We start from the raw sequence: 26,430 nt of genomic DNA, 5'->3' as shown, positions 1-26,430 counted from the left end.
CGTGGCATCGCCCAGGAGGATAGCTCCCGGGCCCCCGCGCGCCCCCAGGACCTCCCCCCCCCCCGCCTTCCCTCCCTCCACGGTGTTCGTCTTCAGAGCACTGTTCCTGGATGCGCTCGGGGCCTCTTGGCCCCCTGCTCCCAGCCGGCTTCCACGAAGGGACTTGGACCAAATGCCCGCTGCTCCAAGCGACGGGTGACGTTTGACCCGCGGCTTACTTTAAATCATGTGCTATTTTATCCACGCCGAAGAACTAGCGCTTGTCCCAAATTTTCAACTTGTGACTTTTAAGGGGGGGGGGGGGCGGAACGGTTTCCTCAAATGCGTAAGTGTTTCTTCACTAGGACAGGTGAATTATTCATGAAGGTCTAAAAGCACTGTGACAGACAGCAAACTAGAAAACAAATCTAGGAAAACGAGGGTAAGAAGGGAAGGGAAGGAAGCAAAAGCTCCTACCTTCTAAAACCGCCTGCTTGCATATCCTAGAGGTGAATGCAGCATGTGGGAGTTTGCACCTCGGGGTGCCCCCCCCCCGTCGGTGGTCCTGCAGTCTTGCTGCCTCCCTGCGACCCCTCTACTCTCCGGACCTTTCCTCCTGTCCAGTAGGCAGACCCTCGTCAAGCCTGAGCTATTTGGATCTTGAACCACTAGAATTAGGAGCCAAACAGCACTTCCTTTAAAAATGAGTCCCTCCTTTCTCACAACCCTGAGATGAAAACTCTGCCCTTTATTCCCAGTGTCAGGAAGACCTGGAGCCTCTGGAAACTGCTCAGGGGAACTCATCTCTGGCACAAAAATTGTGCAGCTCATGCACAAAGAATTTGAGCTCCAAGTTTCAAGAAAATATGATAATTTTACAGTTTTGCCATCTCATTCTGCTACCTCTTCACAGGTCTCCCTGAAGCTATGAAGTCAGGCTACTTTCCCCTTAACTAAGGGAATGCTTTAATCTATAAATGTGAGTTACACCGAGATTGTATTGAGTATTACGCTTTAGGCTATCCAACTAGCTCAGTGAACTAACTCAGTAAACTCTTATCAAGTGCAGATAAAAAAATGTAGGCCATCTCTCTCTGCACATCAGCAATAAGTTGGCATGTTAAAGCATCCTTACCTCATAAGATTTGCAGAGTTTATTTATACAGCTATAAAATTATTTATGTATATGTGTTTGTATATATGTTTATATACATATATAGTTAAGTAGAATTTATGGGAGGTCAAAAAATAAATAAAATATATATAAATAAGTTTTTTAAATAGTCCATTTTGGGGAATAAAGTTTTTAAAAATAGTCCATTTGGGGGGACTACTAGGGGAAGGGGAAGGAAGGGGTGACATTGTCCAAAAAGAAATGTCCTCATTACCTGACTTAGGAAATGTTAACCACTCTGTTCATCACCTTAATAATAACAATGAAATTATATATTTTAAAACTAACCTATCTCTAATGTTTTATAGTGGTGACAACAAGCTGACTAGCACTCTTGGTATCCAGTGCATTCTTCCCATGATGGACACTCTGAATAGGTGTGCGTTCTAAAAGCCACAGCCTAACATAACCAGCTCTCCTCCGGCTTCTTTCCCCAGGTCCAGCTACCTTCACACCTTTAGCTCCCCACAGACGGTGAAATGTCAATGAGATTCAACACTGGCATCCGTAAGGAGTCAACTATTAATAATCACTTCAGTAACTCCCCTTCCACATTCAGATTGTAGAAGTGTCTGTTGTTGTTTTAAAAAGAAGCTTTTATCATATGGCCACTCATTTTCAACTTGTGGCCATCCAGTCTCCTCCCTGTTCTTTAGATGCCTAACCTGGGCTCATTATCCTCATCCTCATCATTCTCAGTTTAGTTTGTTTGAAGGCAACATGGGCCTTGCAGGAAATGCACAGCAGATCCAGAGGCAAAAGGACAGATTAGACACACTAACCACATCCCTGCACCTCCTGAGTCTGAACTAGAACCCCAGGTCTGTGGCCACAAGGAAAGCTGGGTGGTTTAGAAAGGCAGAGGAGTGAACCAGTGAAAGAGGAGACAGAGACCAAGAGAAAATGAGAACAAGCCAAACCCAAGTTTAGCAGATGGGACGACATAATAAAGATCAGGATGGGAGTTAATGAAATAATGGCTAACAGAATCAATTAAACAAAGCTTTGGTTCTTTGAAAAGATAAACAAGAATTACAGGCCTTTAGCCAAACTAAACTAAAGAAAGAGAGAGAAGACCCAAACTAATAAAATTAAGAGTTGAAAAGAGGGCTGGGGATATAGCCTAGTGGCAAGAGTGCCTGCCTCGGATACACGAGGCCCTAGGTTCAATTCCCCAGCACCACATATACAGAAAACGGCCAGAAGCGGCGCTGTGGCTCAAGTGGCAGAGTGCTAGCCTTGAGCGGGAAGAAGCCAGGGACAGTGCTCAGGCCCTGAGTCCAAGGCCCAGGACTGGCCAAAAAAAAAAAAAAAGAGTTGAAAAGAAGGATATTAAAACAGGTGACAATGAAAATTCAGAGGACCATTAGGGATCTTGAAAATTTTTTGAAAAAAAAAATATTTTCTAATAAGCTAGAAAATCTAGAAAAAAATTCTAAACATATATGACATCAAAAAATGAACCAAGGGGCTGGGAATGTGGCTTCGTGGTAAAGTGCTTGCCTAGATGCATGAATCCCTGGGCTTGGTTCCTCAGCACCACATAAACAGAAAAAGCTGGAAGTGGCACTGTGGCTCAAGTGGTAAAGAGCTAGCCTTTAGCAAAAAGAAGCCAGGGACGATGCTCAGGCCCTGAGTTCAAGTCCCAGGACTGGCCAAAAAAAGAAAGAAAATTATAGACCAATTTCTTTGATGACTACAGATGCAGAAAACCTCAATAAAGTACTTGCAGATTGATTCAACAACACATTAAAAAATCGTCCTCCGTGATCAAGATGGTTTCTTTCCAAGAATGCAAGGATGGTTCAATAAATGCAAATCAATGACTATGATACTGCACATAAATAGAATAAAGAAAAAAAATCACATAATCATCTTAGTAGATGCATCAAAAGCCTTCAACAAAATTCAATATCCCTTAAAATCCCTGAAGATGCTAGGAATAGAAGAGGCTTACCTTAACATAATAAAGTTACATATAACAAACTTGTAGTCACCATTGTACCAAGTGGGAAAAACTGAAACCACCTGTACAAAAATAGACAGAACTGGGAATTATCATGTTTACTGAAACAAATCAGGCTCAAAAGACAAATGACACTCCAGGCTCCAGTGGTTCACGTCTGTAATCCTAACTCAGGAGGCTGAGATTTGAGGATCACAATTCAAAGCCAGCCCAGCCAGGAAAGTCCCTATGAGTCTCTTATCACCAATTAACCACCCAAAAAACCAGAAATGGAGCTGTGGCTCAAAGTGGCAGAGCACTTGCCTTGAGCAAAAAGTTCTGGGACAGCGCACAGGCCCTGAGTTCAAGACCCACAACTGACAAAAGAAAAATGACAAGTGACCTATGTCTCTTCCCTTGGGTTGAGCTTAGAGCTAATGGGGAAAGGGCAAGAAGGCAAAGGGGCAAAGTGCACTGTGTGTGTGGAAGGGTCACAATTAGACTCATTTGGAAGTGCACAGAGAGTTAGCAAGGGGCGGGGAGGGAGAAGAGAGAACAGTAATTTCAAACAATCCATTTTAGTGTTAGAATGTTTTAAGATTTGTCTTAAAATAACTGTCATTTCGTAAGGCTTGATCATACCAACTAAATTTGGTAAAAATCGGCCCGATCATATTTAAAAACAAAAAAAGTCCTAGAACTGTTAACACCAGGCATTTTATATAAGATATAAAATGTAAAATTAGCAAAGACAAGCAATCCTGTTGATCAGATGGGAAGTCTTCAAAAGACTTAAGATTCATCTATCACCATCATTGTTATGTAGTCCTTGTAATTCATTGAATTTGATTCTGGATCAATTGCAGCAGATAACATTTCTTCCATTTCCTCTTGAGAAAAAGGCTCACCTGAGGGGGGCAGAAAGCAATTTATCATTTATCATCATCTCAGGCTTTTCTTTCTCTTCCTACGCAAGAGCCAAGCTGCCTTGGAGCCCAGAGGCCCCCACCTGTCACCACTTGGTCTCCTGGAGCTGTGGGGTCAGCACATCTGTGCACACCCTGGGGACAGCACATCTGTGCACACCCTGGGGACAGCACGTCTGCGCACACCCTGGGGACAGCACACCTGGGGACAGCACGCCTGTGCACACCCTGGGGACAGCACGCCTGGGGACAGCATGCCTGTGCACACCCTGGGGACAGCACGCCTGGGGACAGCACGCCTGTGCACACCCTGGGGACAGCACGCCTGGGGACAGCACGCCTGTGCACACCCTGGGGACAGCACGCCTGTGCACACCCTGGGGACAGCACACCTGTGCACACCCTGGGGACAGCACGCCTGTGCACACCCTGGGGACAGCACACCCTGGGGACAGCACGCCTGTGCACACCCTGGGGACAGCACACCCTGGGGACAGCACACCTGTGCACACCCTGGGGACAGCACACTTGTGCACACCCTGGGGACAGCACGTCTGTGCACACCCTGGGGACAGCACGTCTGCGCACACCCTGGGGACAGCACACCCTGGGGACAGCACGCCTGTGCACACCCTGGGGACAGCACGCCTGTGCACACCCTGGGGACAGCACGCCTGTGCACACCCTGGGGACAGCACACCCTGGGGACAGCACACCCTGGGGACAGCACACCTGTGCACACCCTGGGGACAGCACGCCTGTGCACACCCTGGGGACAGCACACCCTGGGGACAGCATGTCTGTGCACACCCTGGGGACAGCACGCCTGGGGACAGCACACCCTGGGGACAGCACACCCTGGGGACAGCACACCCTGGGGACAGCACACCCTGGGGACAGCACGCCTGTGCACACCCTGGGGACAGCACGCCTGTGCACACTCTGGGGACACCACGTCTGCGCACACCCTGGCAGATTGTAGACTGATTTTGTCCTGCACCAAGCAACCTACTGAATCCAGCACTGTCGTCAAAGCAGGAGGAGGAAATAAAGGCCTCATGAATAAAGCTGTTTATCTGAATGAAAACGATTAAATTGCTAAAAGATTAACTCGAAGGCCCAACATCCTAGGGAGTCTATTAGTGTGCTCAGCAAAGGTAGGGAAGGATAATTAACTGTTTCCCATGAAAAGTCACTGAAGAGCGGACAGCAGACACCACTGTGGTCACCATGTCTTGATGTCTTGATGCCTCAGAAGAACTCCTCGGCAGGGCTGGCCGCCCGCCAGCCCTTTAAATAAATACTCCTCCATGGCCAGGTGCCATGGCTCATGCCTCTAGTCCTAGCTAATCAGGAGGCTGGGATCTGAGGATCCCAGTGAAAAGCCGGCCCAGGCAGGAAAGTCTGTGAGGCTCTGATCTCCAACGAACCAGCAAAGGCCAGAAGAGGTGCTGTGGCTCAACGGGTAGAGTGCTAGCCTGGCACACAAAAGCTCAGGGTACTGGTTTCAACACACACACACACACACACACACACACACACACACACACGCTCTCTCGCTCTCTCTCTCTCTCTCTCTCTCTCTCTCCTCCTTGTTGTAGTTCGGCCCAGGATTGGACCAAATGGAAGTAAAAGTTGGATAGAAGGGCCTGAGAAGGGCCTGGTCTAAACTGAACTCCCGCCCCACTGCTTAGAGCCAGGCCTTGCTCCCTGCACAGTCAGAAGCAGTTATGCTGCCTCCTGGAACCATGTGCGGTACTTCACCACAGCCGGGTGAAAACAGCTCAAGGGTGAAGGCACAGGCCGGGCGCCGACTTCCCAGGGACTTCGGCGTCCGGTTCTCGGGTAAGCGAGTCACTGCTCGGCCTCGCCACCTGCCTATTCAATGACGATGGAGGGAGCCCAGCCCTGGCTCGGGTGTGACGGGCCCCCAGAGCCTCCCGTGCGGAGGGCAGCTGTGTTCAGCACGGGCTGGGAGGGCAGCTGGATCGAGGGAGGCTAGGCCACAGGGGCGGGCTGTTAGCAGGGATGGCGCAGGCTGCCCCGTTAGAGGAAGCAGGTCGGGGCGTGCCCTTGAAGGGCATCCTTGTCCCCACCTCCCATTCCGCTCCCTGGCCCCACAGGAGGAGCGACCGTGCTCCAGCACGCACCCCTGGCCGTGTCCCGGCAATGAGGCGAGAGCCACAGGAAGCCTTTCCTCCTCTAGGCTGGTGACCTCCAGTATGTTGTCACAGCGACAGAAAGCAGATTGACACAAACACTGCAGCAGTAACCACGTGCGGGAAGTGCCCGACACACAGACAGCGAGCGACATGGGAACGTCTGTGTAAACACTCGCTTCTCCCGGCTGCTCAGTACCGCACGGTGCACACGAGTCCCTGCCGGGCGGACGCCACCACGCGGGAGCCTGGCGCTGGGGGATTTACGATGTGTGTCAGGTGATGTCCTGGGCACTAGGAAGCATATTTATTCTCAGACGTACATGCCTGGTGCTCTGCGGACATTGCGAACACATTGTGCAAGTGTGTCTATGTGATGGGGCAAAAATGCACTTAAACCAGCACTAATTCCTAAGCCACTGCGTCAGTGCACCCATCACCCGCATTGCACAGAGATGGCGGACCTGCTGCCTCTAACAGGAAGCAATGCCTTGCAGCGGGGGAGCATTTTCTATCTTACGTCTCACTGTCAGAGTGGCTCAGATACCTGGAAGACGTTGCAGAGTACTTATCTGTTAACGGAGTCATCGGAACTGTGTATATTCTTACCTACAAATGCTCGTTCTCTGCTCGGTCCCGAGCCCGCCCGCCGCTGGCCTGTGGGTTGTTGGCTGCGTGGATGAGCGCGAGGGGGGCGCCGGCCCCCCGGGAACCACGGCTGCGCGCCGCAGGCGGCCCGGGCGGGGTCTCCACCCCGCCCCCCCGGGGCACAGCGGCCTCTCGCGGGCACCGGCGCCCGTCTCTGTCCCTCTGTTACGCGTCCTGGTGAGAGCCCCGTCGCTCAGGGCTTCTTCCCACCCCCGGGGCCGGCTCGGCCCTTCCTCACGCGGCTTCCTCCACAGCGCTGCGGCGCCCTGGCTGACCTCTCGCTCAGTGACAGACAGACAAGCAGCCACTCCCGACCGTGGGACTCCCCTCCAATCCTGCTCCTCCAGGGCCCACGGGACGAGCCCCACACGCCTGCACCCTGGCCTGCACACATCACCCCGGGAACTACACCTCCATCTGCTCCTGCCCGCCGTGGAGCCCTCTGAGCGCGCGAGGCCCGGCCCGCCCCTCTCGGCCTGCCCAGCCCGTGTTCGGTGCCCGGCCCGTGTTCCGTGCCCGGCCCGTGTTCCGTGCCACCTCAAAGTTTTGTTTGCACAGCTTTCCCAACTGCAATGCTTCCTTCTCCTCAGCCCTTCGCTCACTTTTCAGCCATGTGTCCGTCCATCCATCCATCCATCCATCCGTCCATCCATCCATCCATCCATCCATCTGTCCATCCGTCCGTCCGTCCGTCCATCCATCCGTCCGTCCATCCGTCCATCCGTCCATCGGTCCATCCATCCGTCCACTCAAGGCCACCTGCTGTGCTTGACTCATTGACACCAGCGGCACACGAGGACGCTATTAGACATTAGGGGGTGCCCTGCCCTCAAGGACTCCCTCCCCCACATACATTCTGCCTTCCCAGGGAAACCTGTTTCCTCTCCGAGCCTCCCCACGCCAGGTTTCCGAGGACAGTCCAGCCTCCGTGGATCTTCTGAGACTTATTTTTCTATTATCGACTCACTACGTGAGTTTTGCCTCCCCAACCACACTGACAAAGGGGGATTTCACCACCCCTGTGCTCAAAAACACTTCACCATCGTAGGTTCAGTTGGTTAAACACGGTTCTTTGGGCTGTGTTGCCTAATGCCGTCTAGGATTCACTTCCCTTAATCCGTGGATGAGGGGGCCGGTGCTTGGCAAGCCGCGCCCCTCCCGTCCCAGTCAATCCCGCTGATCCCCATGGCGGGCGCAGCTCCCCGGCTCCTGCTCTCGCGGCCTGTGCCCTCCCACGGGCCCCCGGGCCAGGCCGCAGCCCTGGCCTCCCCCTGGCAGCACTCGGCAGCCCTGGCACCTGTGACCCGGTCTCAAGTGACCGGGGACACGGCGTCACTCGGGACACCGTGAGCCGGGCACCGGGCACCGGAGACGCAGCCTCTTCCCTCTGTGTGGGAATCGAGGAGGCGACCGAGAGGGGAGTGGTTTCCCGACAGCCCTCGGGCCGCTGGGAGAAGCACCTCGGCCTCAGCAGTGGGAAATCCCAAGGGAAAGCTCAGCAGCTACGCGTGCACGCGCACACGTGTATGTGCATGAACATGTGCGGTCTATGCTCAACGCTGATGTATGTGGTCTCACTAGCAGAAAAAAAATGAAATTGTGTAAATTCACATTCAATTGAGGTTATATTGTCTGTGATTCTATCAACTAAAATGCTCCTTAAAAAGGAATTTTAGGCCAAGCCCTGGTGGCTCCACTGTCATCCTAGTTACTCTGGAGGCTGAGAGCTGAGGATCGGCATTGAAGGACTAGAGGCCCAGCTTAAACGGCGAAGTGCCAGCGTGCGTGAAAAAGTTAAGCAAGAACTGAGTTCAAGCTCTGGCACCAGCACAAAAAGGAGGGAGGGGAGGAAGGGAGGGAAGGAGGGAAAATGAACAAGGAGTGTTGCATTCTCCAATTCAAATCTCCAGTCTAATCAAGGCGTTGGCTTATAATGAGTGGTAGTCATATTTTCTAGGTGGCATAGCTTTTATTCTGGAAACACGGATGGCAGGACCGGTTTGCAGAATAAGCATTTTACATTCTGCACTTAACCTACCCCCTGTCCTTTTTTTTTTTTTTTTTTTTTTTGGCCAGTCCTGGGGCTTGGACTCAGGGCCTGAGCACTGTCCCTGGCTTCTTCTTGCTCAAGGTTAGCACTCTGCCACTTGAGCCACAGCGCCGCTTCTGGCCATTTTCTGTATATGTGGTGCTGGGGAATTGAACCCAGGGCCTCATGTATACGAGGCAAGCACTCTTGCCACTAGGCCATATCCCCAGCCCTACCCCCTGTCCTTTTAACCCCTACAAAATAACCACCCCACAAACAACTGGGAACACTGACTGCATTATGATTAACCATGTGATCAGTGATTTACTTATTGTTGATGAAAACTATGAATCCCTAATATAAGCCACAATTGTAGGAAAGAAAGCACGCTTACCTTCTTCAGTCATATACTTGATCAGTTCTTCCTTGGTAAGAAATCCACGTTTCGCGGAATCTAGCGCCTAAGGAAAAGCAGACGCCACGCGCTTTGTTTGGCGAGTGAATTCTGCATAGTGACTGCTCCTCAAGCGCGCCCTGGGGCTCACCCACCTCGAAAGCTCGCAGAAGGATGTCCTCCGGCACCGGCCTGTATCTGTGAGTGCGGAGCGCAGTGGGTTAGCACCGCTGGGTTTGCCTCCGTCTGCACCTAACAAATGACCACACAGAACCACCCCAAAACCGCCGGCACCCTGAGGGGCCACACTGCCGCCACCTGCTGGGCGACTCCCTTGAAATCGCTGTGTGTGTGTGCGCTGTTGCGTGTTAACCTTTTGTTCTTAGGCTTTCGTCTGCTTTGGCATTGGGTCTTACGGCTTGCTCAGGCAGGCCTGGACCTTGATTCTGCCCTTCATGCCTCTCTTGGAGTTGAGGTGACAGGCAAGGCCACCGCACCCCGTTTGTCCACCGAGATGTCACTCACGTCCTTCCCAGGCTGGCTGGCACCACAGGCCTCTAGACCTCCGCCTCCGGGGAGACGCCTCTCCACGCAAGCCCCCACACCCGGCTCAACGCGGTTGCCTTATTTGTGTGGCTTCTTTGTCCCTTAGTTGTGCTCCGCGTGGATTAATAGCAGTGTGGCTGGTGTTTGGCAGCACATACCAACTGGCAGGCCAGAAGTACATGGAAAGGCCAGGGGAAGCTACATTGAGATACGTTGGTTGGGTAAAACACAAAAAGAAAAGGCAAGGGGCTGGGGATATGGCCTAGTGGCAAGAGCACTTGCCTTGTATACATGAAGCCAGCACCACATATACAGAAAATGGCCAGAAGTGGCGCTGTGGCTCAAGTGGCAGAGTGCTAGCCTTGAGCAAAAGGAAGCCAGGGACAGTGCTCAGGCCCTGAGTCCAAGGCCCAGGACTGGGGAAAAGAATAATAATAATAAGTGGAGTTAATGTGATTCTAATCACTTTCTACTGACCTTCTCTCCAGAAGCACTTTGGTCATCACTGGAAGAAACTTCTCAAAGCGAATGTATCCAGTGGGTTCTTCTTCCTCTACCTAAACAGTAAACTTAAAATGTCACTTATGTGGGGCTGGAAATGTGGCCTAGTGGTAGAGCGCTCGCCTAGCGTACGTGAAGCCCTGGGTTCAATTCCCCAGCACCACATATACAGAAAAAAAAAGCCAGAAGTGTTGCTGTGGCTCAAGTGGCAGAGTGCTAGCCTTGAGCAAAAAGAAGCCAGGGACAGTGCTCAGGCCCTGAGTCCAAGCCCCAGGACTGGCCAAAAAAAAGAAGAAGAACCATGAGTCTGAGCGTCTTTCATTTATTTATTTTTCTGCCAGTCCTGGGCCTTGGACTCAGGCCTGAGCACTGTCCCTGGCTTCCTTTTGCTCAAGGCTAGCACTCTGCCACGTGAGCCACAGCGCCACCTCTGGCCATTTTCTATATATGTGGTGCTGGGGAATCGAACCCAGGGCTTCATGTATACAAGATGAGCACTGTACCGCTAGGCCACCTTCCCAGCCGTCTCTCTCTTTTCTGACGCGGGGTCGGGCTCTGCAGGACGGGCTGGTCTTGAGCTCTTGATCCTCCTGCCTCGTCTCCCACGTGCTGGGGTCCCAGCGTGCGGCTGGGTGTGTCACTGGGGTGGGGAAGGGGGGCAGCGCGGGCTGCGGCAGTGCCCAGTGTCCAGGCCGGGGGATGCCGAGGAAGGGTGGGCAGAAGGCACGCGGGGGCCAGCAGGGAGGAGGCGCCCGTCGGGGCCCCAGGGCCTGCGGGGGCCCAGGAGCCTGGAGCCCCGGGAGCGGCGGGGGGGGGGGGTGAGTGGGGGGGCGTGGGGGGGCGGGCCTCCTCCCCAGGCCGGCAGGTCCGGGAACCAGGGAGGCCCCGGAGGTCTGGTGGGCGCGCGGGGGCCCTGACCGGCCCGTGTCGCTGTCCCCCGTGGCGGAACGCGGCCTCACGCGCCCCCAGCCCCCCCCACGCCTGGGGAGGGAGCGGGGAGCCCAGCGCCGGTGAGGCGGAGCACTCAGCAGGGCCCTGGGACCCCCACCTCCACGCAGGCTGTTTGTGGGCGCCAGGAACCTTCCACTCCCTGCCAAGAAGCCACGGAGGCTCCTCCAGCAGACGGGCCGCCCAGCGGTGACGGAGGGCTCAAAACACCACCTCGGGGGGCCGCCCGCCGGGTGACACACGGCCCGGGCCTGCCTCCCCGCTCAGCCCCAGCCCGGCCCGGCCCGTCTGACGGCAGAATGTTCCAGAGACGTTGAGCCTCTGACCATCCTCTCCAACGAACTCCGGGCTTCACGTTCACGCGTTTCTGGCAGCGTGTGAGCCGTTCCCAGCTCCAAACCTATCTTAAAGGTCAAAATAACCAGTGCAAAGAAGGGGGGGCGAGGGGGGCTGGGGGCGCAGCTCAGAGCAGGGTGAAGCCCCGAGTTCAAACTCCAGTCCTGCCAACAGAAACAAAAGCCGATGCTCCGCTCCCTGCGGCGCAGCCATCGCGACGCTGCCATCTGCCTCCCCAGAGCTTTGCTCCCGAGGCAGAGCAAGGGCTCCGCGCCGCGCTCCCGAGGGAGGCGGGCTCCGGCGGGACCGCGGGGCACACGGTGCGCCCGCCCGCCCCCTCCCCCCCAGCTTCCACCCGCCCCGGCCCGTGAACACGCGCGCCGCCCTCGCTTAGTCAATCCTTCCGAGTCGACGCTGAGCGGCACACGAGCCAGGCCGCCGCCAGCCCGGAGAAGAACACAAACAGAAGACTCACAGTGAAGCAGAAAGAAAACTCCGTCCACGTCCAACCTGGGCAAGAACGGCCCTCTGTGGCCCAGCACCGCCCCCTGCAGGCCAGCACTGCCCTCTGTGACCCAGCACCGCCCCCCGCAGGCCAGCACTGCCCTCTGTGACCCAGCACCGCCCCCTGCAGGCCAACACTGCCCCCTGCAGGTCAACACTGCCCCCTGTGGCCCAGCACCGCCCCCTGCAGGTCAACACTGCCCCCTGTGACCCAGCACCTCCCCCTGCAGGTCAACACTGCCCCCTGCAGGCCAACACTGCCCCCTGTGACCCAGCACCGCCCCCTGCAGGCCAACACTGCCCCCTGCAGGTCAACACTGCCCCCTGTGACCCAGCACTGCCCCCTGCAGGCCAACACTGCCCCCTGTGACCCAGCACTGCCCCCTGCAGGACAGCACTGCCCCCTGTGACCCAGCACTGCCCCCTGCAGGCCAACACTGCCCCCTGTGACCCAGCACCTCCCCCTGCAGGTCAACACTGCCCCCTGTGGCCCAGCACCGCCCCCTGCAGGTCAACACTGCCCCCTGTGACCCAGCACCTCCCCCTGCAGGTCAACACTGCCCCCTGTGACCCAGCACCTCCCCCTGCAGGTCAACACTGCCCCCTGCAGGCCAACACTGCCCCCTGTGACCCAGCACCGCCCCCTGCAGGCCAACACTGCCCCCTGCAGGTCAACACTGCCCCCTGTGACCCAGCACTGCCCCCTGCAGGCCAACACTGCCCCCTGTGACCCAGCACTGCCCCCTGCAGGACAGCACTGCCCCCTGTGACCCAGCACTGCCCCCTGCAGGCCAACACTGCCCCCTGTGACCCAGCACCTCCCCCTGCAGGTCAACACTGCCCCCTGTGGCCCAGCACCGCCCCCTGCAGGTCAACACTGCCCCCTGTGACCCAGCACCTCCCCCTGCAGGTCAACACTGCCCCCTGTGACCCAGCACCTCCCCCTGCAGGTCAACACTGCCCCCTGTGACCCAGCACTGCCCCCTGCAGGCCAACACTGCCCCCTGCAGGTCAACACTGCCCTCTGTGACCCAGCACCGCCCCCTGCAGGCCAGCACTGCGCTCTGTGATCCAGCACTGCCCTCTGCAGGACAGCACTGCGCTCTGCAGGACAGCACTGTGCTCTACAGGCCCAGCACTGCCCTCTGTGGCCCAGCACTGCCCCCTGCAGGCCAACACTGTTTGTTTTGTCAGTCATGGGGCTTAGACTCTGGGCCTGGCTGGCTGCTGTTCCTGAGCTTTTTTTTGGGGGGGGGGGGGGACAGTCCTGGGCCTTGGACTCAGGGCCTGAGCACTGTCCCTGGCTTCTTTTTTGCTCAAGGCTAGCACTCTACCACTTGAGCCACAGCGCCGCTTCTGGCCGTTTTCTGTATATGTGGTGCTGGGGAATCGAACCCACAGCCTCATGTATACGAGGCAAGCTCTCTTGCCACTAGGCCATATCCCCAGCCCCTGTTCCTGAGCTTTTTTTGCTCAAGGCTAGGGCTCTACTACACTGAGCCACAGCGCCACTTCCTGTTTTCTGGGGGTTCTGGAGTTAAGAGTCTCACGGACCTTCCTGCCTGGGCTGGCTTTGAACCATGATCCTCGGATCTCAGCCTCCTGAGCAGCTAGGATGGCAGGTGTGAGCCACGGGCGCCCAGCTCAGAGCAGTTTCCAGTTACTCTTCTACATTTCGAACTTTTGCACATGTCAACCAGATGTATCATAAAGCTCCCCTCCACTACCTGTGCGGGCCCTGCAAGCCTGAAGACCCACACCTGCTGCAACCACTGTGCTCCACTGTGCCAAGCACCAGGGACCGAGGAGAAAGTGCACGAAGAGAAGCAGAACGTGACAGAGCATACAAGAAATGGCCTAGCAGGTTCCCGAGCCAGAGCCTGTCGTGTATGAGAGAGACAACACCCAAGAAAATAAGAAGAACCGGGCACCGGTGGCTCACGCCTGTCATCCTAGCTACTCAGGAGGCTGAAACCTGAGGATCACTGTTCAAAGCCAGCCCGGGCAGGAAAGTCGGTGGGACTCTAATCTCCAACTCACCACCAGAAAACCAGAAGTAGCCCTGTGGCTCAAAGTGGTAGAGCGCTAGCCTTGAGCTGAAGGGCTCAGGGACAGCACCAGGCCCAGAGTTCAAGTCCCACAGGTGACAAAAAAAGGAAGGAAGAAGATAGTTTGATGTTGGATGTCATTGAAATAACACAAAGGGCTGGACTGTCACAAACGGAGCTTCTGCTTAGTGTCGAAACTTACTAATGATTTCAAGGTCAAAAAATATGAAGAAGTGATTTCAAGGTCACAGGTCATCACAGGGCAGATGAAAATGGAGACGTCGCAAGTCAACACACTCCTGGGCCCTTCCTTGCTGCATTCCAGCATGTTCTGGCCCAAATCTAACATTTGTGATCCCTTGGGCACGTAGGGGAGGAACCACCGAAAGAGCAGCTAGGAGCAAGAGCAAAGGCTTTGGACGGGACGCGCGGGACAAATTCCAGACCAGCAAGGCTGGTGCGGCAAGAACAACGAGGGAAGGAGCGGCGGGCCGGCTCCGCGGGGGCCCCGCGCCCACAGGAAGGGGAACAACTCTAGATTTTCTTTCCCTGGGGGGGCCTGGGGCCTCAGAAGTGAGGTGCTAAGTAGTGGAGTGGCGTGCCCCGGCCCCGCCTGCTTCAAGGGACCCCCGTAACTGCAGGCGAGGAGCACGCTCCTGGGAGCACAGGGAAGGGAGCCGGGCAGGGAGGAGGCCCCCCGAATGGCCCGCAGGTGGGCGGGGGTGGCAACTGGCACGCGGACGGCAGACAGAGAGGGCAGACGTTGCTCACACTGTGCGCTGTAAGCCTAACGTCCAAACCTCGGCCTTTTACGTGTAAGTTGGCCTAGCTGCATTTATTCCTGTTATTAGTACCACAGTCTCATAGTTCCATATAACTGAATTTTTCTTTCAGCATTTTTATTCAACTTTTTTTGGTTTTCTAGTTGTTGAAATAATTTTCTTGCTTTAGTTTTTTGGTTACAGATCAATTCAACGAGGCTAGTCCGCAGAGGTGGTGTGGAGAGTTTCCTTACGCTGAGCGCCCACATCTGGCCTGGGGCTGGTGGCTCGCGCCAGCCTGGAGCAGAAGAGGCCAAAGGAGAGGGTGCGGGTCCGGGGTTCAAGCTGGCGTACCCACCCCATCCACACACCGACTCACCCATTGGATCCCAGCTCCTCGGGACGCTGAGATCGGGGGGGCTGGGGCTCGAGGCCAGCCGCGCAGACAAGACCGTGAGGCCCTCCAGCCGGAGGGCGGAGCGGCGGCCGGCTCCCTCACGGCCTTAGCGCCCTCGGGCAACAGTGACAGCGCCGCACGCCTGACTCCCGGGCCCCCGCGACACGGGGCGCGTGCCCGTGCTCCTGTTCCCCTGAGGAGCTCTTCCGTCCTCCTCGCAGCCGGCGGAAGCAGCCGCGGGAGGAGGTGAGCGGCCCGCGCTGTCCCGATCCGCCACCGGCGCGTGCCCCGGTGCGGTCCGCCCCCGGCAAGCGGGGACGGCCTGGCCGGGACTCCGCTTCGAGCCCCCGGCCTCCCGCTCCAAGCCGGCAGCAGACGCCTGGGCCGCGAAACACAGCCACCCGAGCTGAGCTCGTCTCCTCTTACTTCTTTTTTGCCATGTTTGGATTGACCGGGCGTCTTGTAATTCTTTTATCTTCTGTATCAACTTGGAGTTACGCGCTGCATTTCTGTTCTGCTGTAGTTAACCTTAGTAGCTGCACACGCATGTGCATACTGCAATTGCCCTGTGTTTTAGTTCTAACGCCTAGTGATGCTTTCTTTTATGTTCTTTTGGGGTTTTTTTTTGTACTGGCCCTGGGGCTTGCGTTCAGGGTCTAGGCACTGTCCTTGGGCTCTTCTCTGCACAGCTCTACATCTGGCTTTTTGGTAGTTAATTGAAGATAAGACTCTCATGGGCTTTCCTGCCCAGGCTGGCTTCCAACCAAGAATCCAGCCTCCCAAGTAGCTAGGATTACAGGTGTGACCTTAGTAATGCCATCTTCGAAAGGCTTTATTTAGAGGCTGTGAGAGCAGCTCACTGATAAAGCGTGTGCTTGGAAAGCCCCTGAGTCCTGGGGCTGGGGATGTGGCCTAGTGGCAAGAGTGCTTGCCTCCTATACATGAAGCCCTGGGTTCAATTCCCCAGCACCACATAGAAAATGGCCAGACGTGGCGCTGTGGCTCAAGTGGCAGAGTGTTAGCCTTGAGCAAAAAGAAGCCAGGGACAGTGCTCAGGCCCTGAGTCCAAGGCCCAGGACTGGCCAAAAAAAAGAGAGGAAGGAAGGAAGGCAGGCAGGCACTGAGTTCCATCCCCGGCACCACAAAACAAACAAATGAAGTAGCACACACTGAATGAATGAAGGCGTCCGGGTATCTAGTTTTGGTTTCTTTCTCCCTGTTTTGTTCCAGTGGGCCGTCGTGGGGCCTGAGCTCGAGGCCAGCGCCGCTCCAGGGGTGCGGAGGTTCTTTGGGGGTGGGCGGGCGGTTGGTGGAGGGCGGAGGCCCGGGAGGGCAGCCCGGCGGGGCAGGGGCGGGCACTGCACTGCGGTCCCCATGAGGCCAGGGACGGGCGGCCGGTGGCCGCAAGCCACGCGCGGGGTCGCTGCGGGCGGGGATCCGTGACGGGCCACCGGGGAACCGCGCTGCGGTCCCGCACCCTGGGGGAAGAGGGGGTGTGCGCTCTCCTCCGTCCCCCCCCCACGGGCCCTGCATCCCCGAGGGCGCCGGGCAAACCCCACACCCGCCCTTCACGGGGGCCCAGAACCCCTGCGGGCCCGAAGGACGCGACAGCCGCCCCCGCCCGGCCCAAGCCCCCGACTCCTCCCCGGCAGCCAGGCCGGAACCTGGGGAAGGGCGGGCCTCGACCACGGGAGGACAGGAGGGAGGGAGGGAGAGGGAGGGGGAGGGAGGGAGAGAGGGGGAGGGAGGGAGGGAGGGAGGGGGAGGGGGAGGGAGGGAGGGAGGGAGGGGGAGGAGGGGGAGGGAGGGAGAGGGAGGGGAAGGGAGGCAGGGAGGGGAAGGGGAGGGAAGGGGAGGGAGGGAAGGAGGGAGAGGAAGGGGAGGGAGGGAGAAGAACGGAGAGAGGGAGGGAAGGGGAGGGAGGGAGGGAGGGGGAGGGAGAGAGGGAGGGGGAGGGAGGGGGAGGGAGGGGAAGAGAGGCAGGGAGGGGAAGAGGAGGGAGGGAGAGGAAGGGGGAGGGAGAGGAATGGAGGGGGGGGAGAGAGGGAAGGGGAGGGAAGGAGAAGGAAGGGAGGGAAGGAGGGAGAGGGAGGGAGGGAGGGGAGGGAGGCAGGGAGGGAAGAGGAGGGAGGGAGAGGAAGGGGGAGGGGGGAGAGAGGGATGGAGGGGGAAGAGAAGGGAAGGGAGGAAGGAGGGAGAGGGAGGGAGGAGGGGAGGGAGGCAGGGAGGGGAAGGGGGAGGGAAGGGGAGGGAGGGAGGGAGGGAGGGAAGGAGGGAGAGGGAGGGAGGGAGGCTGCAAGAGCGCCAATGGCTTCCAGCACCGTCTCAGGACCCAGGGCCGCCCAAGCCCGGAAGGAGGCGGGCGGTGGACGTTGAGGCCCGAGTGCCGCCCGCGCCCCCTGCTGCCAGAGGCCGGGAGCGCAGGGGCGTCGGGGCGCGGGCCCCCAGGGCTTGCGGAGGCCAGATCCAGGCGATGGGCGGGGGGGGGGGCACGGCCGCCAGCTGGGTCAGCACCCGGGGCCGGGTGGGGACAAGCACCTGAGCGGGAGCCACCCCGCGATCCCGGACGCCCGGGGCCTCCGCTGTGATGACCGCGAGCTCCCAGCCCCGCTGCCGCCTCGTCCCCCGCACGCCCGCCCCGCGCACCCGCACTGCCCCCAGAGCCGCCGGCACCGCAGACCCGAGGGAGCCGGGACACCCGAGAACCTGACACCCACGGGGCGGGAGCCATTTCAGAAGAAACAGCTAATTCCCGACGGCAGTTCAGAAAGTGACAGGCTGCAGGGGACAGCACACGGGAAGACGGAGCCTAAGCTGCGATGCAAGCACACCACGGCACGCGACGGACAACACACGACGGACAACACACAACAGACAACACACGACGGCACACGACAGACAACACATGACGGACAACACAGGACGGCACACAACAGACAACACACCACGGCACGCGACGGACAACACACGACAGACAACACACGACGGCACACGACAGACAACACATGACGGACAACACAGGACGGCACACAACAGACAACACACCACGGCACGCGACGGACAACACACGACGGACAACATAGGACGGCACACGACAGACAACACACCACGGCACGCGACGGACAACACACGACGGACAACACACAATGGCACATGACGGACAACACAACACGGCACACGACAGACAACACACGACGGACAACACACGACGGACAACACACGACGGACAACACACGACGGACAACACACGACGGACAACACAGGATGGACAACACACGACGGACAACACAGGACGGCACACGACAGACAACACAGGACGGCACACAGAGGTTTAACGCGCATACACAGCTGGTGGCTCACACCTGTAAGCTCCCATCCCCGATGCTCAGGAGGCTGAGACCTGAGGATTGCAGTTCAAGGCCAGCCGGGCCCGTGAGACTCTTCTCCTCAATGGACCGCCAGGAGAGCAGAAGTGGCGCCGCGGCTCACGGTGGAGAAGGCGCAGGGCCAGCGCCCGGGCCCCGGGTACGCGCGCCACGATGGAAACACGTGTCCAGGCCCCGGGTACGCGCGCCACGATGGAAACACGTGTCCAGGCCCCGGGTACACGCGCCACGATGGAAACACGTGTCCAGGCCCCGGGTACGCGCGCCACGATGGAAACACGTGTCCAGGCCCCGGGTACACGCGCCACGGTGGAAACACGTGTCCAGGCCCCGGGTACACGCGCCACGGTGGAAACACGTGTCCAGGCCCCGGGTACGCGCGCCACGATGGAAACACGTGTGCACGCGTGCGTGAAGCGCAGGCGCAGGGCGCTTCGATCCCCACCGAAACGCGGCCCGCGCCGAGCCGGTGTGAGCCCGTCGGCCATAACCGGGGCGCGGCCCGCAGGCCCCTGGCTTGTTTCCAGCCTCCTCGGCCTTTCTGGAACGCTCACTCTGAGGAAGCCTTGCTCATTTCTAAAGCCACAATAAAGCCCATCGGGATCTCAAAATCCACCGTGTTTTATAGGAACGTTATTACGATTTATAATTTCTAGACGGATCCTACTTTACCCCTGCCTGCGAGCTGTTCTGACAGTTGTATTTCTCCACGGGGACAGACGGTCTGTAGGGTCTTTCCGCTTCGACCCGTGACGCATGGTCACGCACGCACGTCCCTGGCTCCGTCCCCGTGGTCACGCACGCACGTCCCTGGCTCGGTCCCCGCGCCTCCCAGCCTGGCTTCAGCTCCGCTTGTCCACCGGCATGTCTTTAAGGTCGCTCCGCCCTCACTGCGAGCCGGGGTCCGAGGCTGCCCGGGGCGCTTTCAGGGGTCCCCCTGGGCCTGCCTCTGGGGTTCGGGCGTTGTAGTGCCGGGTAAGGGCTTAGTCACAAAGTTGAGCCGAGACTCACCACCTACCTCTGCAATGAGGTCTTGCAGCTCCCCTTCACTGGGGCAGCACCCCAAGGATCTGATAATCGTCCCGATCTCTCTGGGGGGGGAAAATGTCATCCACAGTTTAGAATGGAAACCGCAAAGCCGACTGCTCCGTAAACTATCCAGTGAAATATTGGTTTAAAGTCTTTCATATCACAGGGAGCACAGTAAACCAACTCAGTGAATTTGGCTTCCTGATTATCAAGGACACTTTCTGGGGGAAGAAAAGGCAGAGCCAGAGAGGCGAACACGATGCTTTCAGCGACTGGCAAATGCAAGCTCTGCCCAGCCCAAGCCAAAGCAGCCCCCCAGAAGGAGGAGCCCCGGGTGGAGGGAGCACCGGGCTCAGGGCTCCCTGCAAACGAGCACCGTGGAGACGGCGGAGAGGCGAGAGGCGGAGGACTGCGAGCCAGGGCCCCCCACGGGCCCCTCGCCTCATGCGAGAGCAAAGCGAGGAGGTTTAGGGGCCTCACTGGAGCCCAAGGCGAGGGGGACGGGAGGACTGAAGACGCCCCGGGCAGAGCAGAAGGGGCCAGCGGGGCTGGGGAGCCCCAGATGGCCACGCGATGAGCTGGACGCTGGCCGCCACCGCCGACAGCTCGGCCTGGGAGCGGCAGGGCTCCCGGGGGCGGGCGGCCAGGAAGCGTGGCCCAGGCATCCTGAGAAGGGGGCGTAGCTGAGTAGCTGGGATCACAGGCGTGAGCCACCGCGCTGGGCTACATGACAAGAGCTTCGAAGATCACGACTGCAAAGGGCAGTGGACGGGCCATCACCCCGTCTCCCGAGGGGAGAGCCTGAGGAGAGCCGCGTGGCTGCCCACGCGGACACCTACAGTAAGTCACCACCTTAGTCACTGCCACAGCAACACACCAGCGAGCAACACCGCAACCCTACGGAACCTCAGGTGTGCAAGAAGATCAACGTAAGCAGGAGGGAAAGCTGAGCATTTAGCACTGTTGGGGATTTTTGCATTGTTAATAAAAAATAAGTACTTCACATTTCATACAGAACGACATGAAAGAGATACAGCGTTTATGTCTCGACCTTAGGCCAGGCCAGGCTAAGGCTCTCCATACTGCTACAAAGCAAGCACCTCTGTGCCTATTACAATTTACTTGAGTTGAAATAGATTTGTTTGTTTGTTTGTTTTTGTGCCAATCCAGGGGCTTGAACTCCGGGCTTAGGTGCTGTTCCTGAGCTTTTTTGCTCAGGGCTAGTGCTCTACCACTTGAGCCACAGCTCCACTTCCAGCTTTCTGGTGGTTAATTGGAGATAAGAGTCTCGCAGACTTTATTCGCCTTGTTGGCTTTGAACTGAGATCCTTAATCTCAGCCTCCTTTGTAGCTAGGATTACAGGCATGAGCCACCAAGGCCTGGCTTGTTTCATATTTTTAATAATAGACATTTTTTTTTTGTCAAAGTACATAAACACCTTAGTTGATAAGTACCCATTAAATACAAAATCTATGAAGTATAAGAATTTGTTTTGGGGGGCTGGGAATATGGCCTAGTGGCAAGAGTGCTTGCCTCCTACACATGAAGCACCCTACTCATTACCTGACGTAGGAATTGTGACCCCTTCGTACCGCTCTTTAATAATAGCAAATAGAAAAAAAACAGCATTTTCTTTTGCACTTGTAGTAAACATGAGAGTGAAATTGTTTCCGATCAATGAGTCATAGTAAGCGTTCTGATCGCGGTGTCATCATTTATAATAGCAGCTGGACCATGTAGGCCTGACCTTGAAGCTTGGCTCTCGGCCAGCGGGCACTCAGCGGGCGTAGTTTCATGCTGCCGACACCAGGTGGCGCCAGTGCCCGCGAGCTAGACGGGGAGTCTTCAGCTTTAAGGGCAGTCTAAGGTCAAAAGCATCCCAAGTGAAGACCAGATTCAGGACGTTAATGCAACTCTAGGGACGAGAGAGTAAGCGAAACTTTCCACCTCTCGTGGGGGGCCGATGCTATGCCGCGTGGGGGAGGACCTTTAAAGCAATTCCTACCAGCAAAGACTTTGGAAATGATTTGCTTTTAACAAATACTGCACACATGGGGCCGGGAACGTGGCTTAATGGTAGAGGGCTTGCCTAGCATGCATGAAGCCCGGGGTTCGATCCAAGCCGGAAGTGGCGCTGTGGCTCGAGTGGTAGAGCGCCAGCCTTGAGCAAAAAGAAGCTCAGGGACAGTGCCCAGGCCCTGAGTTCAAGCCCCAGGACTGGCAAAAAAAAAACAAAAAACTGCACACAACTATGTGGCGTGTACTTACAATACGGTAAGAACAAGATTAAGACCTGCCCTTACTTCCTAAGAGGGAATTTTTCACAGATCTTTTATTTATTAAAGGTAACAAGCTAAATCAGGCAAAATCTGTATTTGGGTGATCTACCCTCCTCACAAAGGTCTTTCAAGCCAGGCTCCAGTGGCTCAAATCTATAATCCTAGGACTGGTTTTGAAGCCAGCCCAGACCGGAAAGAAAGTCTGTGAGAATTAACCGCCAAAAAGCTAGAAGTGGATTTGTGGCTCAAGTAGTAAAGCTCAGGGAAACACACACACACACACACACACACACACACACACACACACACACACACGGACAGCACCCGGCCCTGCGTGTAAGCCCCAGGACTAGCACAAAAATAACAACAACAACAAACAAACAAAACACTTCTAGGGTTCTACCAATCAAGTGGAGATCTTTTCTTTTTTTTTTGTTTTTTTTGTTTCCAGTCCTGGGGCTTGAACTCAGGGCCTGAGCACTGTCCCTGGCTTCTTTTTGCTCAAGGCTAGCACTCTGCCACTTGAGCCAACAGCGCCGCTTCTGGCCGTTTTCTGTATATGTGGTGCTGGGGAATCGAACCCAGGGCCTCACGTAGACGAGGCAGGCACTCTTGCCACTAGGCCGTATCCCCAGCCGTCTTTTCTTTTTTAATGTCCCCTTTTTGGCGCCAGCACTGAGGTTTGAACTCAGAGCTTCACACACTGGCGTAGCCTTTTTGCCAAGGCTGGCGCCCGGGCACTGGAGCCACAGCTCCACCCTGGCTTTGTGCTAGCTCTCCCAACCTGCGCAGCCGCAGCGGGCTCCCGCTCGCCGTCCTCAGCTCCGCCCTCCTCCTTCCGGATTCTTCTCCCCTGACTCCTGGTTGTGGGGTGTGAGGGCTGGGCCCGGGCCTCGGGCGTGGGGGGCGGGGCTCCTTCCGCCTCCAGCACGTGGCCACGGTCAAGGAACACTTTAACTGGGAAGGCCGCTGTCGCCGTGGTCTCGACCCCGGGCGCTGCCGCGGCTCCCGGCCACCTGCTCTGCGCTCAGCACGGGCGTGGTATTTACAGATGGCCGGCTCCCGGTGCTCCGTGCGCGAGGGCCGCGTGGCAGCCACTGTGTCTCGGCGGCTCGCCGGGTGACAGCAGCTCGGAAATGCTATGGACCAGAAGGGGGGCGCACGCTGGGCTCCACCGCCTGGTGGGGGGGACGCTGAGGGCGTTCGGGGGTGCCGGTGGGTAACTCGCATTCACAGCAACCGGACGTTCCAGAATGGCTCTCGGAAGGGAGGCGCTGGGCTTGGTTTGGTCTGCTGCTGCTGTGCGGGCGGGGGTCTCACAGTCTAGCCCCCCCCCCCCGCCCCGCCTGGACCGCAGGGCCCCGCCTGGACCGCAGGGGCCCCGCCTGGACCGCAGGGCCCCCGCCTGGACCGCAGGGGCCCCGCCTGGACCGCAGGGGCCCCGCCTGGACCGCAGTGCCCCCGCCTGGACCGCAGGGGCCCCGCCTGGACCGCAGGGGCCCCGCCTGGACCGCAGGGGCCCCGCCTGGACCGCAGTGCCCCCGCCTGGACCGCAGGGGCCCCGCCTGGACCGCAGGGGCCCCGCCTGGACCGCAGGGGCCCTGCCTGGACCGCAGGGGCCCCGCCTGGACCGCAGGGGCCCCGCCTGGACCGCAGGGGGCCCCGCCTGGACCGCAGGGGCCCCGCCTCGTGGGAAGCCGTGGCCCTCAGGCCCGCCGGGCAGCGCCGCGTCTCGGAAGCCCACGCGCTGTGTGTCCCTCACAGCGTGGCTGTTTTAGGTGCTTGGAGAAAGCCGGGGTGCCGGGGCACCGTGGCCGCGTGTCTTCCGTGAACGACAGGGGCTGGCGTGACCCGCAGGAAGCACGGGCTGCCATGGAGGAGGATGCGCGCGGCTTTGCTCTTCCTTCCCCAGAGCGCGCCTCCGTGCGGGGTCCTTCGCCGACGGTGCGCGGAAGGGTGCGGCCGGGCGGGGGGCGCAGTGCCCAGCTGTGTGCCCAGCTGTGCGCCCGCGGCCCTGCCCGCCATTCCGAGCGGTGATGAATTCATTGGTTCATTTCATGGGAAGGAAGCGGAAGGGAAGGGGTCGGGCGCTGGTGGAGCTCCCGGGCCTTTCACCGAACCCAAGGCTCGCTAACGCCCAGGACTTCCCCAGGCTGGCGTGCGGCCCGGCCTCGCTACTGCCCCACGCAGGGGCAGCTCTGCGCTGTGTCCCGGTTCCCCGGAGCCCCAGAGGATGCATTCCCGCCGTGCCTGGAAGGCTGCCGTGGGGCCGCTCCACCGAGTCCCAGGCACCCAGCAGGCGGGGGCTCCACCGAGTCCCAGGCACCCAGCAGGCGGGGGCTCCACCGAGTCCCAGGCACCCAGCAGGCGGGGGCTCCACCGAGTCCCAGGCACCCAGCAGGCGGGGGCTCCACCGAGTCCCAGGCACCCAGCAGGCGGGGGCTCCCTGCAGAGCAGAGCCGACGTGGCGCTGTCCCCGCCCCTCGGGCCCACAGACATCACCAGCGCGCTGCGGACGGGGTCGTTCCCGGCACTCCCCGTCTCCCTTCTCAACATAAACCGGGGAGTAGTTTGTCCTGGGGCTTGAACTCAGGGCCTCGGCACTGGCGTTGGCCCTTGGTGCCCAAGGCTGGCGCTCTACCACTCGAGCCACAGCGCCACTTCCAGGTGTTGGTGGTCAACTGGAGATCAGAGTCCCGTGAACTTTCCTCCCTGGGCTGGCTTTGAAAGGTGACCCTCGAACATCCGCCGCCTGAGTCGCAGGGATGGCAGGCGTGAGCCGCAGGTGCCCGGCTCGAGGACCATCTCCCTTCCTTCCCCCGCCACACATGCACGTGATCCCCACAACCTGTGACGTGAGGAGGGGGGCTACAGGGGCGTCTTCACCTAACACCGATGCCCTTCTTGGACCCCTCACCCCGGCGGCCCTCTCTGAATGCCCCGTGAGGGCCTCTCTTGGACACAGTTTACCTTCAAGCCCCCGGGAGCAAGGCCCATGGCGTCGCCAGGTGAGGGACGAGGCCCCGAGAGTGTTCTCCAGGGAGCAGCCCGACAGCTCTGCTCCACCGTGTCCAGCTCAGCGCGCGGCGGGCCGAGAGCCCGGAGGCCCCGCCCAGGAGGCTCCCGTGAGACAGCGCCACACGCGCCACACGCGCCACACGCGCCACTGGCAACCACGGGAACAACACGGCGCTGCATGCTGTGCTGGTGTGCACAGGAGACAGAGTCAGACGCCAAGCTCCATCGCAGCAGAAAGAGGGGCAGAGACAGAGACAAATGAGGAAGGGAGGGAGGGAGGGAGGGAGGGAGGGAGGGAGGGAGGGAGGGAGGGAGTAAAGAAGGGAAAGGGAGGGAAAAAGGAAGGAGGGAGGGAAAGAGGGAAGGAAGGAAGGAAGGAAAGAAGGGAGGGAGGGAGGGAGGGAGGGAGGGAGGGAGGGAGGGAGGGAGGGGCAGAAAGGAAGAGTGGGCAGGCTCTGAGAGCCGCAGGAATGGCGTGGTAGAAACAGCAGGGCATTCCTCCAGAAGGCCAAAGCGGAACCACACCTATGTCAGCCAGCTGCTACTCCGTCTCCACGTACACGGCCAAAGGAATGAAAAGCTGGACCCCAAGCAGGGATTTGCACACCGGTGTTCACACCGCAGCATCATTCACAATCGCCAAAGGGTGACAAGAGCCCAGGGCTAAGTGGCAGACGCGGGGGAAACCGCGCGTCTTCTAGGCACCTAACTCCCCAGCCCCGGGAAGAAGGACGCTGTGGCGCGCGCTGCGGTGGGGCCTGGAGCTCCCGAGGCCGGGTGGCCGCAAGGACGGTCCTAAGCGCCGGCTTCTCTGCAGACGGGGGGGGGGGGGGGGGGGCCGGAGCCTCGGGGAGCACCGGGGCTGCGGTGAAGACGCCACCCACCCGCCACTTCGCGTGGCGTGAGTGCTCATGTTCATGTTATGTACGTTTTCCCCCACACACGCAATCACACTCACGCGTGCGCACGTGAAATAGCTCTACAAGGATTAGAGACACGCGTAACGGGCCTTGCCTTTAAGAGGAGAAATGGATGACTAGGAACTAAAGGTGAAGAGATTCACTTATCATGGAATAGGCTTCATCCCGTTAGAATTTTCTACTACGTGCGCACACTACCTATTCAAAAGTTTAACTTTCAGTGCGTCAATGGACTTCTACGTTAAGAGTAGAAAAATGCGTCCAGGTGAAAATGTGTCGGGGTCTGTTTTCTGTGAGGCAAATGAAAATGCCCCTGGTTCGTGATATTTAAACCCTGCCCCATGGTTTTCAAGGAGTTGGCCGCATCTAATAAAGAAAAGGAAAGGCTTTCGGCTCAGGGGATGACCCGAGCACATGGAAGGAGCTGAGCGCTCCCACAGGCTTCGTCCTGTCCACTTCAACACTGCTTATCCAGCGCCAAGAGGGAGAGGAGGCTCAACTC

General features: G+C 58.1%; 1 protein-coding gene across 1 annotated transcript in view; it reads right to left on the bottom strand.

The window, feature by feature from the left end:
* Nucleotides 1-3,643: 3,643 nt before the first annotated feature.
* Efcab2 (EF-hand calcium binding domain 2) overlaps nt 3,644-26,430 on the bottom strand; it is a 40,973-nt gene continuing 18,186 nt past the window's right edge. The window contains exons 3-7 of the mRNA XM_048357125.1: nt 19,700-19,772; nt 10,278-10,357; nt 9,410-9,452; nt 9,255-9,321; nt 3,644-4,006 (exon numbers count right to left, since the gene is read on the bottom strand). Of these exons, the coding sequence (XP_048213082.1) occupies nt 3,891-4,006; nt 9,255-9,321; nt 9,410-9,452; nt 10,278-10,357; nt 19,700-19,772 (379 nt within the window). The 3' untranslated portion in view covers nt 3,644-3,890. The remainder of the gene's footprint in view (nt 4,007-9,254; nt 9,322-9,409; nt 9,453-10,277; nt 10,358-19,699; nt 19,773-26,430) is intronic.

Source organism: Perognathus longimembris, chromosome 11, assembly GCF_023159225.1.
Source record: "Perognathus longimembris pacificus isolate PPM17 chromosome 11, ASM2315922v1, whole genome shotgun sequence".
Classification (NCBI taxonomy): domain Eukaryota; kingdom Metazoa; phylum Chordata; class Mammalia; order Rodentia; family Heteromyidae; genus Perognathus; species Perognathus longimembris.
The sequence above is the reverse complement of the archived record's forward strand: the minus strand, read 5'-3'. Positions and strand labels throughout refer to the sequence as shown.